Source organism: Rhinoraja longicauda, chromosome 3 (assembly GCF_053455715.1).
Source record: "Rhinoraja longicauda isolate Sanriku21f chromosome 3, sRhiLon1.1, whole genome shotgun sequence".
Taxonomy (NCBI): domain Eukaryota; kingdom Metazoa; phylum Chordata; class Chondrichthyes; order Rajiformes; family Arhynchobatidae; genus Rhinoraja; species Rhinoraja longicauda.
In genome coordinates this window covers 94,007,103-94,025,804 of record NC_135955.1, presented here as the reverse complement: position 1 = coordinate 94,025,804, position 18,702 = coordinate 94,007,103, and the positions used below count along the sequence as shown (strand labels likewise).

The window sequence follows — 18,702 nt, the reverse complement described above, 5'->3', positions numbered from 1 at the left end:
ACAGTGTGGTTTCGTTTATTATCATGTGTGCATAGGGTTGCCAACTTTCTCACTCTCAAATAAGGGACATGGTGGTGTCACCGCCCCGCGCCCCACGTGACCTCACCCAGCCAGCGGCCACGTGCTCCCGCTCCACCAATGGCGGCCGCCCGGGCCGGGAGGTGGGTTGTTACGCAAGATCAGTCAGGCGGCACCCAGGCCTCTGGGCCTACACTGTCCGGGCCTACATTGTCCAGACCTACAGTGTACAGGCCTACACTGTCCGGACCTACACTGTCCGGGCCTACATTGTCCAGACCAACACTGTCCGGGCCTACACTGTCCAGACCTACACTGTCCGGGCCTACATTGTCCAGACCTACAGTGTCCGGGCCTACACTGTCCGGACCTACAGCAACCCCCGGGCCTAATACGGGACAAGGGCGGTCCCGTACGGAACAAACCAATTTAGCCCAAAATACGGGATGTTCCGGCTAATAAGGGACAGTTGGCAACCCTAGTAAAGGGCCTGTTTCCTGGCTGTATCTCTAAACTAAACTAAAGACTACAGTATCTGCAGTTCCTTGTGTCTCCCGACTAATTTGGACTTGAAACGAGAGACACAGCGTGGAAACAGGCCCTTCAGCCCACCAAATCCGCGCTGAACAGCAATCATCCCGTATACCAGGACTATCCTACGCACACGAGGGACAATTTACATTGATACCAAGCCAATTCACCCACAAACCTGCACGTCTTTAGAGTGCGAGAGGAAACCGGAGCACCCGGAGAAAACCCACGCAGGTCACGGGGAGAACGTACAAACTCCGTACACACAGCACATGGAGCACGCAGCAAGGCGTGAAATCGGATGGCCGAAGGGGCCTGTGACCACGCCGTATGTTGAACATTATTCTCACGTGGTAAACGTTGCCGACAAGGTGCGTGTGCTTTGTTCACTGTTTCGGGGTAGTCTGGGCTTACCGCAGTGCTTATTGTGTTCCATACAATTACAATCCCCTTTCAACGCTGTGCATCTCAGTGTGCTAATGTGAAGCAAGCAGTTCTCTCATTAAAAGGCTCTCATTTATGCCACTGACTTTGTTGCGAGGCAGGCCCCACTGTGACTTACTATTCTTCCCGATGAATCACCACTTGCAGCAGAGAGCTCATTTTCACACAGCAACGAGGCAAACACATCAATACCACAAAGTCAAGATCTCAAATTCTGCTTCAGGTGTAGGAACCTGGTGAGACCACATTTGGAGTATTGTGTGCAGTTTTGGTCTCCTAATTTTGAGGAAGGACGTCCTTGCTATCGAGGCAGTGCAGCGTAGGTTCACCAGGTTAATCCCCAGGATGGCGGGACTGTTCAAGAGAGAGCTAGATAGAGCTCTTAAGGATAGCGGAGTCAGGGGGTATGGGGCGAAGGCAGGAACAGTGTACTGATTGAGAATGATCAGCCATGATCACATTGAATGGCGGTGCTGGCTCGAAGGGCCGAATGGCCTCCTCCTGCACCTATTATCTATTGTCTATTGACTGTCGTATGAGGAAAGATTGGAAAGACTGGGCTTGTATTCACTGGAGTTTAGAAGGATGGGAGGGGATCTAATGGAGACGTATAAAATTATAAAAGGACTGGACAAGCTAGATGCAGGAAAAATGTTTCCGATGTTGGGGGAGTCCAGAACCAGGGGCCACACACAGTCTAAGAATAAAGGGGAGGCCATTTAAAACTGTGGTGAGAAGAAACTTTTTCACCCAGAGAGTTGTGAATTTGTGGGATTCTCTGCCACAGAGGGCAGTGGAGGACAATTCACTGGATGAATTTAAAAGAGAGTTAGATAGAGCTCCAGGGGCTAGTGGAATCAAGGGATATGGGGAGAAGGCAGGCACGGGTTACTGATTGTGGATGATCAGCCATGATCACAATGAATGGCGGTGCTGGCTCGAGGGGCCAAATGGCCTCCTCCTGCACCTATTTTCCATGTTTCTATTTGTCTTCATTCATATGAAAAACACTTCACAGGAGATGGAACAGGACACGGGTCGGCACAGTGGTGCAGCCGTAGAGTTGCTGCCTCACAGCGCCAGATACCCGGGTTCCATCCTGACCACGGGCGCTGTCTGTACGGAGTTTGTACCTTCTCCCCCCCCGTGACCTGCGTGGGTTTTCTCCGGGTGCTCCGGTTTCCTCCCACACTCCAAAGACGTGCAGGTTTGTAGGTTAATTGGCTTCAGTAAAATTGTAAATTGTCCCTAGTTTTGAGGACAGTGTTAGTGTCCGGGGTGATCGCTGGTCCAAGCTGATCACTTGTTATCGCGATGTATCTCTAATCTAAACTAAATTACACTGAAGGACACAAAGTGTACATATACATGATAAAGGGAATAACGTTTAGTGCAAGGTAAAGTCCAGTAAAGTATGATTAAAGATAGTCCGAGGGTCTCCAATGAGGTAGATAGTAGTTCAGCACTGCTCTCTGGTTGTGGTAGGATGGTTCAGTTGCCTGATAACAGCCGGGAAGAAACTGTCCCTGAATCTGGAGGTGTGCGTTTTCACACTTCTGTACCTCTTGCCCGATGGGAGAGGGGAGAAGAGGGAGTGGCCGGGGTGAGACTGGTCCTTGATTATGCTGCTGGCCTTGCCGAGGCAGCGTGAGGTGCAGATGGAGTCGATGGGAGGGAGGTTGGTTTGTGTGATGGTCTGGGCCGCCCGCGTCCACAACTCTCTGCGAGAGTATCTGTGTCTAACTGTGAGCACAGTGCTGCCCTGTGTTACTCCGTGTCTGGGCTGTGTGTGTGTGTGTGTGTGTGTGTGTGTGTGTGTGTGTGTGTGTGTGTGTGTGTGTGTGTGTGTGTGTGTGTGTGTGTGTGTGTGTGTGTGTGTGTGTGTGTGTGAGTGTGTGAGTGTCTGTGTGTGTGTGTGTGTGTGTGTGTGTGTGTGTGTGTGTGTGTGTGTGTGTGTGTGTGTCTGTGTGTGTGTGTGCGAGTGTGTCTGTGTGTGCAGTTGTGAGCTGGGGGCACAGTGCTGCCCGGTGTGAATCCGTGTCTGGGCTGTGTGTGCGAGTGTGTGTGTGTGTGTGTGTGTGTGTGTGTGTGTGTGTGTGTGTGTGCGAGTGTGTGTGTGTCAGTGTGTGTGTGTGTGTGTGTGTCTGTGTGTGTGTGTGTGTGTGTGTGCGAGTGTGTGTGTGTGTGTGTGTGTGTGTGTGTGTGTGTGTGTGAGTGTGTGCGAGTGTGAGTGTGTCCGTGTGTGTGCAGTTGTGAGCACCGTGCTGCCCTGTGTTACTCCGTGTCTGGTCTGTGTGTGTGTGTGTGTGTGTGTGTGCGTGTGTGTGCAAGTGTCTGTGTGTGTGTGTGTCCGTGTGTGCCCGTGTGTGCCCGTGTGTGTGTGTGTGCGAGTGTGTGTGTGTCTGTGTGTGTGTGTGTGTCTGTGTGTGTGTGTGTGTGTGTGTGTGCGAGTGTGTCTGTGTGTGTGTGTGTGTGTGTGTGTGTGTGAGTGTGTGCGAGTGTGAGTGTGTCCGTGTGTGTGCAGTTGTGAGCACCGTGCTGCCCTGTGTTACTCCGTGTCTGGTCTGTGTGTGTGTGTGTGTGTGTGTGTGTGCGTGTGTGTGCAAGTGTCTGTGTGTGTGTGTGTCCGTGTGTGCCCGTGTGTGCCCGTGTGTGTGTGTGTGCGAGTGTGTGTGTGTCTGTGTGTGTGTGTGTGTGTGTGTGTGTGTGTGTGTGTGTGTGTGTGTGTGCGAGTGTGTCTGTGTGTGTGTGTGTGTGTGTGTGTGTGTGTGTGTGTGTGTGTGTGTGTGTGTGTGAGTGTGTGCGAGTGTGAGTGTGTCCGTGTGTGTGCAGTTGTGAGCACCGTGCTGCCCTGTTACTCCGTGTCTGGTCTGTGTGTGTGTGTGTGTGTGTGCGTGTGTGTGCGAGTGTGTGCGTGTGTCTGTGTGTGTGTGTCCGTGTGTGCCCGTGTGTGCCCATGTGTGTGTGTGTGCGAGTGTGTGTCCGTGTGTGTGTGTGTGTGTGTGCGTGTGTGCCCGTGTGTGCCCGTGTGTGTGTGTGTGTGCGTGTGTGCCCGTGTGTGTGTGTGTGCCCGTGTGTGTGTGTGTGCGTGTGTGCCCGTGTGTGTGTGTGTGCCCGTGTGTGTGTGTGTGCCCGTGTGTGTGTGTGTGTGCGTGTGTGCCCGTATGTGTGTGTGTGCCCGTGTGTGCGTGTGTGCCCGTGTGTGTGTGTGCAGCCGCGTACCTTTGGGACTCAAGAGCGAAGCTTCCACGGCCTTGCCTCCGTCCCCACACCGGGCCTCGTCGAAGGGCATACACTGTTCCCCGGTGCCCGCCGCCACCTCGGAGTTTTCCGTCACGTCCCGGTCGCCGGTCAGCGACTTTGGGCGGTAGATCCTGCGCGTGCTGGTGTCCGAGATGTACAGCTCTCCCGTGACCGGGTCCGTCGCCAGGTAGTACCGTTGGGCCGGATTATTGCTGCAAAAGGAACACCTCTCATTGTAGCATCGAGGAATGGCGCAGAGCATGGAATTCTCTGCCCCATGGGGCATGCAGAGTAGGTTCATCAGGTTAATTCCCGGGATGGCGGGACTGTCGTACGTTTTTCATATTTCATATTTCATATTTCAGATACAGCGCGGAAACAGGCCTTTTTGGCCCTCCAAGTCCGCGCCGCCCAGCGATCCCCGTACATTAACACTATCCTACACACACTAGGAACAATTTTTACATTTACCCAGTCAATTAACCTACATACCTGTACGTCTTTGGAGTGTGGGAGGAAACCGAAGATCTCGGAGAAAACTCACGCAGGTCACGGGGAGAACGTACAAACTCCGCACAGACGGCGCCCGTAGTCAGGATCGAACCTGAGTCTCCGGTGCTTCATTCGCTGTAAAGCAGCAACTCTACCGCTGCGCCACCTACGTTGAAAGACTGGAGCGACTGGGCTTGTATACACTGGAATTTAGAAGGATGAGAGGAGATCTTATCGAAACGTATAAGATTATTAAGGGGTTGGACATGTTAGAGGCAGGAAACATGTTCCCGATGTTGGGGGAGTCCAGAACAAGGGGCCACAGTTTAAGAATAAGGGGAGGGCCATTTAGAACGGAGATGAGGAAAAACGTTTTCAGTCAGAGAGTTGTGAATCTGTGGAATTCTTTGCCTCAGAAGGCAGTGGAGGCCAATTCTCTGAATGCTTTCAAGAGAGAGCTAGATAGAGCTCTTAAGGATAGCGGAGTCAGGGGGTATGTGGAGAAGGCAGGAACGGGGTACTGATTGAGAACGATCAGCCATGATCACATTGAATGGCGGTGCTGGCTCGAAGGGCCGAATGGCTTCCTCCTGCTCCTATTGTCTATTGTCTTTTCAAATTAATTAGTGGATCACTGAGTCACAGCGTCGTAGAGTCATACAGCGTGGAAACAGGCCCTTCGGCCCAACTTGCCCACATCGGCCAACACGCCCCATCTACACCAGTCCCACCTGCCTGCGTTTGGTCCATATCCCTCCAAACCTGTCCTATCCATGTCTAACTGCTTCTTAAACGTTGGGATAGTCTTAGCCTCAACTACCTCCTCTGGCAGCTCGTTCCATACACCCACCACCCTCTGTGTGAAAAAGTTACCCCTCAGGTTCCTATTAAATCTTTTCCCCTTCACCTTGAACCTATGTCCTCTGGTCCTCGATTCCCCTACTCTGGGCAAGAGACTGTGCAAACATTGCAATAGTCCCAGCCTCAACTACCTCCTCTGGCAGCTCGTTCCATGCACCCACCACCCACCAATGTGCTGAAAGCCTTCTTGATAGGCCTCCACATCCTTCATTGCCACAGACGGCTGTGGAGGCCAAGTCAAAAGATATTTTTTAAGCCAGAGATAGATAGATTCTTGATTAGAGCAGGTGTCAGGGGTCACGGGGAGAAGGCAGGAGAATGGGGTTCGGAGGGAGAGATAGATCAGCCATGATTGAACGGTGGAGTGGACTTGATGGGCCCAAAGGCCTAATTCTGCTCCGATCACTTATGACGTTATGACCATCGTTATCCTATCCACATGTGATGGCAATTACAACGCTTCAAAGGCTTTCTAGAGATTTAAAATTAGATTAAAAAAAAGACACAGTGTCAGAGTTACTCAGCGGGTCAGGCAGCATCTCTGGAGAACATGGATAGGTGACGCTCGAAAGAGTTTACGAGGATGTTGCCAGGACTAGAGGGTGTGAGCTATAGGGAGAGGTTGAGCAGGCTGGGTCTCTATTCCGTGGAGCGCAGGAGGATGAGGGGTGATCTTACAGAGGTGTACAAAATCATGAGGAATAGATCGGGGAGACGCACAGAGTCTTTTACCCAGAGTAGTGGAATCGAGGACCAGAGGACATAGGTTCAAGGTGAAGGGTAAAAGATTTAATAGGAATCCGAGGGGTAACTTTTTCACACAGAGGGCGGTGGGTGTATGGAACAAGCTGCCAGAGGAGGTAGTTGAGGCTGGGACTATCCCATCGTTTAAGAAACAGTTGGACGGGTACATGGATAGGACAGGTTTGGAGGGATATGGGCCAAGCAAGTGGGACTAGTGTAGCTGGGACATTGTCGGCCGGTGCGGGCGAGTCGGGCCGAAGGGCCTGTTTCCACACTGTATCACTCAATGACTCTAAAGATTCAGTAAAAAGTGGAGCCCTGTATAGCGGACTGCAAATGTCACCTGAGTACCTTGTTTCATTCTGCGGAGTATTTTTTAGCCTGTCTTACGACGAGAGGCGACTGAGAACTAATTAAAGGGCAAGGGAAATGCAGGTGCTGTAATCATTTCCACACCCATCATTCGAACCCCATCCACACCAGAGTGACCCTTGGGCGACACGGTAGCGCAGCGGTAGAGTTGCTGCTTTACAGCGAATGCAGCGCCGGAGACTCAGGTTCGATCCTGACTACGGGTGCTGCACTGTAAGGAGTTTGTACGTTCTCCCCGTGACCTGCGTGGGTTTTCTCCGAGATCTTCGGTTTCCTCCCACACTCCAAAGACGTACAGGTATGTAGGTTAATTGGCTGGGTAAATGTAAAAATTGTCCCTAGTGGGTGTAGGATAGTGTTAATGTACGGGGATCACTGGGCGGCACGGACTTGGTGGGCCGAAAAGGCCTGTTTCCAGCTGTATATATATGATATGATATGATATGATAAGCACCGACCAGCACACACAATTAAGGCAAGAAACCTTTAATCGTAGTGGTTTAAGAACTCCAACTGAGTAGATCCATTCAACAAACCATTCTTTTCTTCAGACAAATCCTCGTATATGTTAGACTTTAGAGATACATCGCCCTTCGGCCCACCGAGTCCGCACTGAATATGAATGAATGAATGAATGAATAAGTTTATTGGCCAAGTATGTGCATATACAAGGAATATTAAATCATAAAAGGACTGGACAAGCAAGATGCAGAAAAAATGTTCCCAATGTCGGGGGAGTCCAGAACCAGGGGCCACACAGTTTAAGAATAAAGGGGAGGCCACTTAAAACTGAGGTGAGAAAAACTTCTTCACCCAGAGAGTTGTGAATTTGTGGAATTCTCCACCGCAGAGGGCAGTGGAGGCCAATTCACTGGATGAATTTAAAAGAGAGTTAGATGGAGCTCTAGGGGCTAGCGGAATCAAGGGATATGGGGAGAAGGCAGGCACGGGTTACTGATTGTGGATGATCAGCCATGATCACAATGAATGGCGGTGCTGGCTCGAAGGGCTGAATGGCCTCCTCCTGCACCTATTTTCTATGTTTCTATCTCGGAGAAAACCAATGCAGGTCACGGGGAGAACGTACAAACTCCGTACAGACAAGAAGCCGTAGTCGGGATGGAACCCGGGTCTCCGGCGCTGCATTCGCTGTAATACCGCTGCGCGGCCAACGGGAGGTTTGTCGAGGAGGGAGCAGAGCGGTCTCGTCATTCACCAGACAAAGATGCCAAACAGCTTCTCCGACATCGGGCTCTGAACGAGAATCCGGGGTAAATGGTCCCTGATGTGGATAGGGTGGCCCACTTCAGATCTGGCGTCGAGTGGAATGTTGGCCTTCATAACAAGAGGAGTTGAGTATAGGAGCAAAGAGGTCCTTCTGCAGTTGTACAGGGCCCTAGTGAGACCGCACCTGGGGTACTGTGTGCAGTTTTGGTCTCCAAATTTGAGGAAGGATATTCTTGCTATTGAGGGCGTGCAGCGTAGGTTCACTAGGTTAATTCCCGGAATGGCAGGACTGTCATATGTTGAAAGACTGGAGCGACTAGGTTTGTATACACTGGAAATTAGAAGGATGAGAGGGGATCTTATTGAAACATATAAGATTATTATCTCACCATCTCCTTCACAGGAGACAGACTAGTGACGGACATTTACTATAAACCCACTGACTCGCACAGCTATCTGGACTACACTTCTTCCCACCCGGTCCCCTGTAAAAAGTCTATCCCCTACTCCCAATTCCTCCGTCTACGCCGCATCTGCGCCCGGGATGAGGTGTTTCACAATAGGGCTTCCGAGATGTCCTCGTTCATCAGGAAACGGGGCTTCCCCTCCTCCATTATAGATGAGGCTCTCACTAGGGTCTCTTCTACATCCCGCAGCTCCTCTCTTGCTCCCCCTCCCCCCACTCGCAACAAGGACAGGATCCCCCTCGTCCTCACCTTCCACCCCACCAGCCAGCGGATCCAACAAATCATCCGGCAACATTTCCTACAACGGGACCCCACCACTGGCCACATCTTCCCATCCCCTCCCCTCTCTGCGTTCCGCAGAGACCGTTCCCTCCGTAACTCCCTGGTCCACTCGTCCCTTCCTATCCAAACCACCCCAACCCCGGGCACTTTCTCCTGCAACCGCACGAGATGCAACACCTGTCCCTTTACCTCCCCCCTCAACTCCGTCCAAGGACCCAAACAGTCTTTCCAGGTGAGACAAAGGTTCACCTGCACCTCCTCCAACCTCATCTATTGCATCCGCTGCTCTAGATGTCAACTTATTTACATCGGCGAAACCAAGCGCAGGCTCGGCGATCGCTTCGCTGAACACCTGCGCTCGGTCCGCATTAACCAAACTGATCTCCCGGTGGCCGAGCACTTTAACTCCCCCTCCCATTCCCAGTCTGACCTTTCTGTCATGGGCCTCCTCCAGTGCCATAGTGAGGCACCTCATATTTCGCCTGGGCAGTTTGTAGCCCAGTGGTATGAACATCGACTTCTCCAACTTTAGATAGTTCCTCTGTCCCTCCCTTCCCCTCCTCCTTCCCAGATCTCCCTCTATCTTCCTGTCTCCACCTATATCCTTCCATTGTCCCGCCCCCCTGACATCAGTCTGAAGAAGGGTCTCGACCCGAAACATCACCCATTCGTTCTCTCCCGAGATGCTGCCCGACCTGCTGAGTTACTCCAGCACTTTGTGAATAAATACCTTTGATTTGTACCAGCATCTGCAGTTATTTAGTTAATGTTTAGTTAACGACTAGGCTTGTATACACTGGAATTTAGAAGGATGAGAGGAGATCTTATCCAAACGTATAAGATTACTAAGGGGTTGGACACGTTAGAGGCAGGAAACATGTTCCCAATGTTGGGGGAGTCCAGAACCAGGGGCCACAGTTTAAGAATAAGGGGTAGGCCATTTAGAACGGAGATGAGGAAAAAAAAATTCAGTCAGAGAATTGTAAATCTGTGGAATTCTCTGCCTCAGAAGGCAGTGGATTCCAATTCTCTGAATGCATTCAAGAGAGAGCTAGATAGAGCTCTTAGGGATAGCGGAGTCAGGGGGTATGGGGAGAAGGCAGGAATGGGGTACTGATTGAGAATGATCAGCCCTGATCACATTGAATGGCGTTGCTGGCTCGAAGGGCCGAATGGCCTACTCATGCACCTATTATCTATTGAGTAATGAGCAGGGCTTCCAGTCATCCAGAACACAAATGACTGTCCTGTGGCAGTGTAAAGACCTTCCCACCTTTCCTGTATGTTGAGCTGCCACTTACTGCCGGGCCATCATTTCAATGGTTCAATGGCCTGCTTCTTTGTCACATGCTCAAAGTGAGAACGCACAGTGAAATTCATGTTCATACGTGATAGGAGCAGAATGAGGCCATTCGGCCCACCAAGTTCACTCCGCCATTCAATCATGGCTGATCCATCTCTCCCTCCCAACCCCATTCTCCTCCCTTCTCCCCATAACCCCTGACACACCCGTACAAACCAAGAATCTATCCATCTCTGCCTTAAAAATATCCACTGACTTGGCCTCCACAGCCGTCTGTGGCAAAGAATTCCACAGACTCACCACCCTCAGACTGAAGAAATTTCTCCTCATCGCCTTCCTAAAGGAACATCCTTTAATTCTGAGGCTGTGCCCTCTGGTCCTAGACTCTCCCACTAGTGGAAACATCCTCTCCACATCCACTCTATCCAGGCCGCTCACTATTCGGTAAGTTTCAATGAGATTCCCCCCTCATCCTTCTAAACTCCAGCGAGTACAGGCCCAGTGCCCACAAACGCTCATCATATGTTATCCCACTCATTCCTGGGATCGTTCTCGTAAACCTCCTCTGGACCCTCTCCAGGGACAATAATAAACTCAACTAAATAGGAAATATAGTAAAGGTTCCTAAAGAGGCTGGCAGGAAACAATTTTAGTGACAAATAGCAGGCAGTAAGAAATGCCTGGGAAGTAATAAATGAGAATCTGCGATGAGGATTGATTCTAATTTATTGAATCTCGTTTGTTTCAACCATTTATCTGCGAGATCGCTGTAATATCTTAGGCTGACAACCAAAGCTAATGCGCAGTTTAATAACTGATACAAATCATTTCGGCTGGCTGACCCTTTGACAATGAAATACCAGTGTCTTCAGGATTTGTTTCAGCTTTAGTTAAGTTTGGTTTAGTTTAGAGGTACAGTGCGGAAACAGGCCCTTCGGTCCACCGAGTCCGCGCCGACCAGCGATCCCCGCACACTAACACTATCCTGCACTCTGAACAATTTACTGTCTTTACAAAAGCCAATTAACCTGCAAGCCTGCACGTCTTTGGAGTGTGGGAGGAAACCGGAGCACCCGGAGAAAACCCACGCAGGTCACGGGGAGAACGTACAAACTCCGCACAGACAGCACCTGTAGTCGGGATCGATCCCGGGTCTCTGGCGCTGTGAGGCAGCAACTCTACCGCTGCACCACCCTTGAAAGTTATTGAAAAAAAATTGTCAGCCTGGTTCCTGACCCGTGCTAAAGTCTCCATGGTAACTTGGGCTAAACATCCCCTCTCCCATCAGGCAAGAGGTACAGAAGTGTGAAAACGCACACCTCCAGATTCAGGGACAGTTTCTTCCCAGCTGTTATCAGGCAACTGAACCATCCGACCACAACCAGAGAGCAGTGCTAAACTACTACGGGCGGCACGGTGGCGCAGTGGTAGAGTTGCTGCCTTACAGCAAATGCAGCGCCGGAGACTCAGGTTCGATCCTGACTACGGGCGCCGTCTGTACGGAGTTTGTACGTTCCGCCCGTGACCTGCGTGGGTTTTCTCCGAGATCTTCGATTTCCTCCCACACTCCAAAGACGTACAGGTAAGTAGGTTAATTGACTGGGTAAAAATTGTCCCTAGTGGGTGTAGGATAGTGTTAGTGTGCGGAGACCGCTGGGCAGCGTGGACTCGGTGGGCCGAAGGGCCGGTTTCCGCGCTGTATCTCTAAATCTAAATCTAAATCTATTATCTACCTCATTGGTGACCCTCGGACTATCCTTGATCGGACATTGCTGGCTTTACCTTGCATTAAACGTTATTCCCTTATCATGTATTTGTTCGCTGTGCATAGCTCAATTGTAGTCACTTACAGTTTTTCCGCTGACTGGTTAGCAAAAAATACTGTTCACTGTACCTCAGTACACGTGACAATGGTAAACCGAAACCTAAAACGGTTTCTGGATCTGTCACTGTTACGTTTTCTGTTAAGTCAGCTTTATCTAATCCACTTGCAATTTAGATCAACACCTATTCCTCTGGATGATCAAATCATTCCTATTTAAAGCCCACTTAATTTTTGGATTTAATCCCAGTTCTTCATCCAGCTTGGGTGTGGGATAAAGTAAATGGATTAACAAATGGTCCTTAGATATGTTGGCAGTGTTCAAGTATTGCTAAAGGTGGACATAAAATGCTGGAGTAACTCAGCAGGTCATAGAGTTATATACCATGGACACAGACCCTTCGGCCCAACTTGCCCACACCGTCCAACAATGTCCCAGCTACACTAGTCCCACCTGCCCGCGTTTGGTCCATAACCCTCCAAACCTGTCCTATCCATGTACCTGTCTAAATGTTTCTCAAATGTTAGGATAGTCCCTGTCTCAACTATCTCTTCTGGCAGCTTGTTCCATACACCCACAACCCTCTGTGTGAAAAGGATAGTCCTCAGATTCCTATTAAATCTTTCCCCTCTCAACTTAAACCTATGTCTTCTGTTCCTTGATTCCCCGACTCTGGGCAAGAGAGTGTGCATTCACCCTATCTATTCTCCTCATGAGCTTATACACCTCTAATAGATCGCTCCTCAGAATCTTAGGTGTGTAGGAAAATAACTGCAGATGCTGGTTAAATCGAAGGTAGACACAAAATGCTGGAGTAACTCAGCGGGTCAGGCAGCATCTCAGGAGAGAAGGAATGGGCGACGTTTCAGGTCGAGACCCTTCTTCAGACTGACCATTCATTGATTCCTGGGATGGCAGGACTTTCATGTGAAGAAAGACTGGATAGACCCGGCTTGTACTCGCTGGAATTTAGAAGATTGAGGGGGGATCTTATAGAAACTTACAAAATTCTTAAGGGGTTGGACAGGCTAGATGCAGGAAGATTGTTCCCGATGTTGGGGAAGTCCAGAACAAGGGGTGATAGTTTAAGGATAAGGGGGAAGTCTTTTAGGACCGAGATGAGAACGTTTTTTTTCACACAGAGAGTGGTGAGTCTGTGGAATTGTCTGCCACAGAAGATAGTTGAGGCCAGTTCATTGGCTATATTTAAGAGGGAGTTAGATGTGGCCCTTGTGGCTAAAGGGATCAGGGGTTATGGAGAGAAGGCAGGTACAGGATACTGAGTTGGATGATCAGCCATGATCATATTGAATGGTGGTGCAAGATCGAAGGGCCGAATGGCCTACTCCTGCACCTATTTTCTATGTTTTCTATGACCCAAAACGTCACCTGTTCCTTCTCTCCTGAGATGCTGCCTGACCCGCTGAGTTACTCCAGCATTTTGTGTCTACTCCCCAGAATCCTGTGCTCCAAGGAATCTTTTGAAGAAGGGTCTGGACCTGAAATGTCAACCATCTTTCTTCTCCAGAGATGCTGCCTGACTCGCTGAGTTAATCCAGCACATTGTGTCTCCCTTTGGTATAAACCAGTATCTGCTGTTCTTTATTTCCACAAGTATTGCTAGTCAATGTCTTCCCATGATTTTGGGGCGATCTATTTAACGGGAACCATGTGTTTTCGGAACACAGAAAATAGAATAGTGCAGTTGAAAATATCAGTGGCTGAACATGATGCCGAGATGTATCTCCAAACATTCCCAAACTGCTCCAATCCCTGCATTCCAAAAGACTCTTGAACGCCACTATTCTATTTGCAATGACAAGTATTATTATGCTGTGTAATCTCACCTTAATTCCTGGCATGTTACAAAGCATATGACTGGGTAGCAACATGGTACGTAATTAGGGTTGCCAACTGTTTGGTTTGTCCCGTACGGGGCCACCCTTGTCCCTGGTTTGTCCCGTACGGGACCACCCTTGTCCCTGGTTTGTCCCGTACGGGACCACCCTTGTCCCGTATTAGGTCCAGACGCTTTAAGCCCGGATACTGTAGGCCCGGGGTGCACTGTAGGCCCGGGGGCCGCTGTAGGCCCGGACAGTGTAGGCTAACGGAGTGTTATTGGGGAGCGGGGCCGAGTGTGTTCGCCTAACGGAGGTTGCCTAGCAACCCGCCTCCCGGCCCTGGCGGCCACCATTGGTGGGGCGGGAGGACGTGGCCGCTGGCTGGGTGAAGTGACTCACCTTTTGTCCCTTATTTGGGAGTAAGAAAGTTGGCAACCCTATACAATAGACAATAGGTGCAGGAGTAGGCCATTCGGCCCTTCGTGCCAGCACCGCCATTGAATGTGATCATGGCTGATCATTCTCAATCATTCAGAGAATTGGCCTCCACTGCCTTCTGAGGCAGAGAAATCCACAGATTCACAATTCTCTGACTGAAAAAGATTTTCCTCATCTCCATTCTAAATGGCCTACCCCTTATTCTTAAACTGTGTGGCCCCTGGTTCTGGACTCCCCCAACATTGGGAACATGTTTCCTGCCTCTATCTAACGTGTCCAACCCCTTAATAATCTTATACGTTTCGGTAAGAACCCCTCACATCTTTCTAAATTCCAGTGTATACAAGCCTAGTCGCTCCAGTCTTTCAACATTTCCGTAATTCATGGAGTCATAGAGTAAAACATGAGAGAAACAGGCCCTTCGGCCCAACTCATCCATGCCGACCAAGGTGCTCCATCTCAGCTAGTCCCATTTGCCTGTGTTCAGCCCATATCCCTCAATGTTCTTTCTTATCCATGTACCTGCCCATGTGTCTTTTAAATGTTGCTATATGATCTGCCCCACTACTGCCTCTGGTAGATCGTTCGATATACCCACTAGCCTGAGTGAAATAGTTGCCCCTCAGGTTCCTACTAAATCTTTCCCTTCTCACCTTAAACCTATGCCCTGTATTTCTTGATTTCCCTACCGCGGGTAAAAGACTCTGTACATTCACCCTATCTATGATCTTGATCTTGCACACCTCTATAAGATCACCCTTCATCCTCCTGCACTCCAAGGAATAGAGTTTTAGCCTGCTCAACCTCTCATAGTCATTAGACAATAGACAATAGGTGCAGGTGTAGGCCATTCGGCCCTTCGAGCCAGCACCACCATTCAATGTGATCATGGCTGATCATTCTCAATCGGTACCCCGTTCCTGCCTTCTCCCTATATCCCCTGACTCCGCTATCCTTAAGAGCTCTATCTAGCTCTCTCTTGAATGCATCCAGAGAATTGGCCTCCACTGCCTTCTGAGGCAGAGAATTCCACGGATTTACAACTCTGTGACTGAAAAGTATTTCCTCATCTCCGTTCTAAATGGCCTACCCCTTATGCTTAAACTGTGGCCCCTGGTTCTGGAGTCATAGAGTGATACAGCATGGAAACACGCCTTTTGGCCCAACTTGCCCACACCGACAAACATGCCCCATCTACACTCGTCCCACCTGCCTCGTGGTGCCAACTATCCCACTCCCAAGTACGGAAGAAGGTGACATCACCGCCCGCCACGTGACCTTACCCAGAAAGTGGCTCCCGCTCCACCAATGGCGGCCGCCCGGGCCAGGAGGCGGGTTGCTATTCAACCTCCGTTAGGCGGCTCACGGGCCTCCAGACCTAGACTGTCCGGAGCTAAAATGTTGGAAACCTAGAGTGTCGGGACCCAAACTGTCGGTACCTACAGCGTCGGGGCCTACAGTGTCCGGGCCTACAGTGTCGGGGCCTACAGAGTCCGGGCCTACAGTGTCCGGGCCTACAGTGTCCGGGCCTACAGTGTCCGGGTCTACAGTGTCCGGGCCTACAACGTCGGGGCCTACAGTGTCCGGGCCTACAGTGTCCGGGCCTACAGTGTCTGGGCCTACACTGTCGGGGCCTACACTGTCCAGACCTACAGTGTCCGGGCCTACAGCGTCCCCCGGGCCTAAAACGGGACAAGAGCGCTCCCGTACGGGACAAACCAATTTAGCCCAAAATACAGGATGTCCCGGCTAATACGGGACAGTTGGCAACCCTACACCTGCCGGTGTTTGGCCCATATCCCTCCAAACCTGTCCTATCCATTTACCTATCTAAATGTTTCTTAAACTTTGCGATAGGCCCAGCCTCAACTACCTCCTCTGGCAGCTCGTTCCATACACCCACTCCTCTCTGTGTGAAAAAGTTACCCCTCAGGTTCCTGTTAAATCTTTCCCCCTTCACCTTAAACCTATGTCCTCTGGTCCTCGATTCCCCTACTCTGGGCAAGAGACTCTGTGCATCTACCCGATCTATTCCCCTCATAATTTTGTACACCTCTATAAGATCACCCCTCGTCCTCCTGCGCTCCATGGAATAGAGTCCCAGTCTGTTCAACCTCTCCCTGTAGCTCACACCCTCTAGTCCTGGCAACATCCTTGTAAATCTTCTCTGCTCCCTTTCCAGCATGACAACATCTTTCCTTTAAAATGGTGCCCAGAACTCAAGGCAATACTTTAAATGTGACCTCTGCTTCCTCTTATGTCCTCTGGTCCTCGATTCCCCTACTCTGGGCAAGAGACTCTGTGCGTCTACCCGATCTATTCCTCTCTCTGTATAGCTCAGGCCCTCGAGTCCTGGCAACATCCTCGTGAACAACACAGTGACTATTTTGGGGCTTTAAACTACCGGGGAGTGGGAGGGGTACAGGAATGTAAAACACAAACAAAGAATGCTAGAAATGCCCAGTAGGTCGAGCAGCATCTGCGTAGAGAGAAATAGAGTTAAATTTCAGGTTGCTGTTTTTATTTCATATGAATATCTGAATTCTTTGATCTAAGCTTTGGGAATGTAAGTCCATTTGTTTTAAACTGGTAGAAATTAATTTATTTCTGTGCCAATGAAAAGCTACTTACAGGAAGCAGTAGATTAAGGACGATGCCTTAAACTGTGAACAGGGCCAATTTTGCCACAACTATTCATGAGTATAGATTAAAAATAAAGCCTGGTGCACTGTTCTGAAACTATCTGAGGATATTTAGTAGACCTGTGTTAACAGCAGGCTGCTTTTATATATTGAGCTTGCATGGGTAGCTGTCGGGGAGAGTCTGGTTTGGTTTACTTTAGTTTATTGTCACGTGTACCGAGGTACAGTGAAAAGCTTTTGACCAGTCAGCGGAAAGACTATAATTTTCTTGATCAGAACGGGTGTCAAGGGTTATGGGGAGTAGGCAGAAAAATGGGAGGCAGAGATCAGCCACGATTGAATGGCGGAGTAGACTCAATGGGCCGAATGGCCTAATTCTACTCCTATAACTTGTCAACTTGTATAATGATTACAATCGAGCCGTCCACAGTGTACAGATACATGATAAAGGGAATAACGTGAATAGCGTTTAGTGCAAGGTAAAGTCCAGTAAAGTCCGAACAAAGAAAGACCTAGGGTCTCCACTGAGGTTGATAGTAGCTCAGGACTGCTCTCTAGTAGTTGGTCGAATGGTTCAGTGGAACCTAGGGTTGACAACTGTCCCGTGTTAGCCAGGACATCCCGTATTTTATGTTAAATTGGTTTGTCCCGTACAGGACTACCCTTGTCCCATATTAAGCCCGGGGGGTGCGGTAGGCCCGGATGCTGTAGGCCCGGACAGTTTAGGCCCGGACACTGTACGCCCGTACGCCGTAGGCCCGGACACTGTAGGCCCGGGGGCCGCTGTACGCTAGGACACTGTAGGCCTGGACAGTGTAGGCCCGGACGCTGTAGGCCCAGACAGTGTAGGCCCGGACAGTGTAGGCCCGGACACTGTAGGCCCGGACACTGTAGGCCCGGACAGTGTAGGCCCGGACGCTGTAGGCCCAGACAGTGTAGGCCCGGACAGTGTAGTGCACTGTAGTAACATTTAGTGCAAGGTAAAGTCCAATCAAAGATAATCCGAGGGTCTCTAACGAGGTGGATGGTCGATCAGGATTGCTCTCCAGTTGGTCATAGGATGGGTTCCCGCATGGTCACGGAAGGAATGGAGGGATATGGATCACGTGCAGGCAGATAAGAGAGGTCTTGGCATCATGTTCAGCATGGACATTGTGGACTGAAGTGTCTGCTCTTGTCCAATATTGTTCTATGTCTATTCCTTTTTTCCAGATGATAAAGGGTCTCGACCTGAAACGTCACCTATACCTTTTCTTCAGAGATGGATATTTTGAAGGCGGAGGTTGACAGATGTTTGATTATTACGGGTGTCAGGGGTTATGGGGAGAAGACAGGAGAATGGGGTAGGGAGAGAGAGATAGATCAGCCATGATTGAATGGCCGAATAGGCTTGATGGGCCGAATAGTCTTATTCTGCTCTAAGGACCTATGAACTTATGAAGCTGGTGTCTGATCCGCTGAATTACCCAGCATTTTGTGTCTGTCTCTGTTTAGTTTACTCTAGTTTATTGCCAGGTGTATCGCGTTTGTTGAGTGCTAACCAGTCAGCAGAAAGACAACGCATGATTACAATCGAGCCACTCACAGTGTACAGATACAGCATAAAGGGAATAACAATGAGTGCAAGGTAAAGCCCGATCCTTCTGTGCTGTTACATGGAAACATAGAAAATATGTGCAGCTTGCAGCCCAGCGGAATGAACATTGACTTCTCCAACTTTAGATAGTTCCTCTGTCCCTCTCTTCCCCTCCCCCTTCACAGATCTCCCTCTATTTTCCCATCTCCACCTATATCCTTCCTTTGTCCCGCCCTCCCGGACATCAGTCTGAAGAAGGGTCTCGACCCGAAACGTCGCCCATTCCTTCTCTCCTGAGATGCTGCCTGACCTGCTGAGTTACTCCAGCATTTTGTGAATAAATACCGCCATCCATTGTGATCACGGCTGATCATCCACAATCAGTAACCCGTGCCTGC

At 50.0% G+C, this 18,702-nt stretch overlaps 1 protein-coding gene across 4 annotated transcripts in view; it reads right to left on the bottom strand.

Annotated features, from left to right (window-relative positions):
* LOC144592184 (teneurin-3-like) overlaps window positions 1-18,702 on the bottom strand; it is a 2,027,615-nt gene that overhangs the window by 47,536 nt on the left and 1,961,377 nt on the right. For all 4 annotated transcript variants that reach the window (XM_078396656.1, XM_078396657.1, XM_078396658.1 and 1 more), the window contains one exon: window positions 4,216-4,448. In XM_078396656.1, the coding sequence (XP_078252782.1) occupies window positions 4,216-4,448 (233 nt within the window). The remainder of the gene's footprint in view (window positions 1-4,215; window positions 4,449-18,702) is intronic.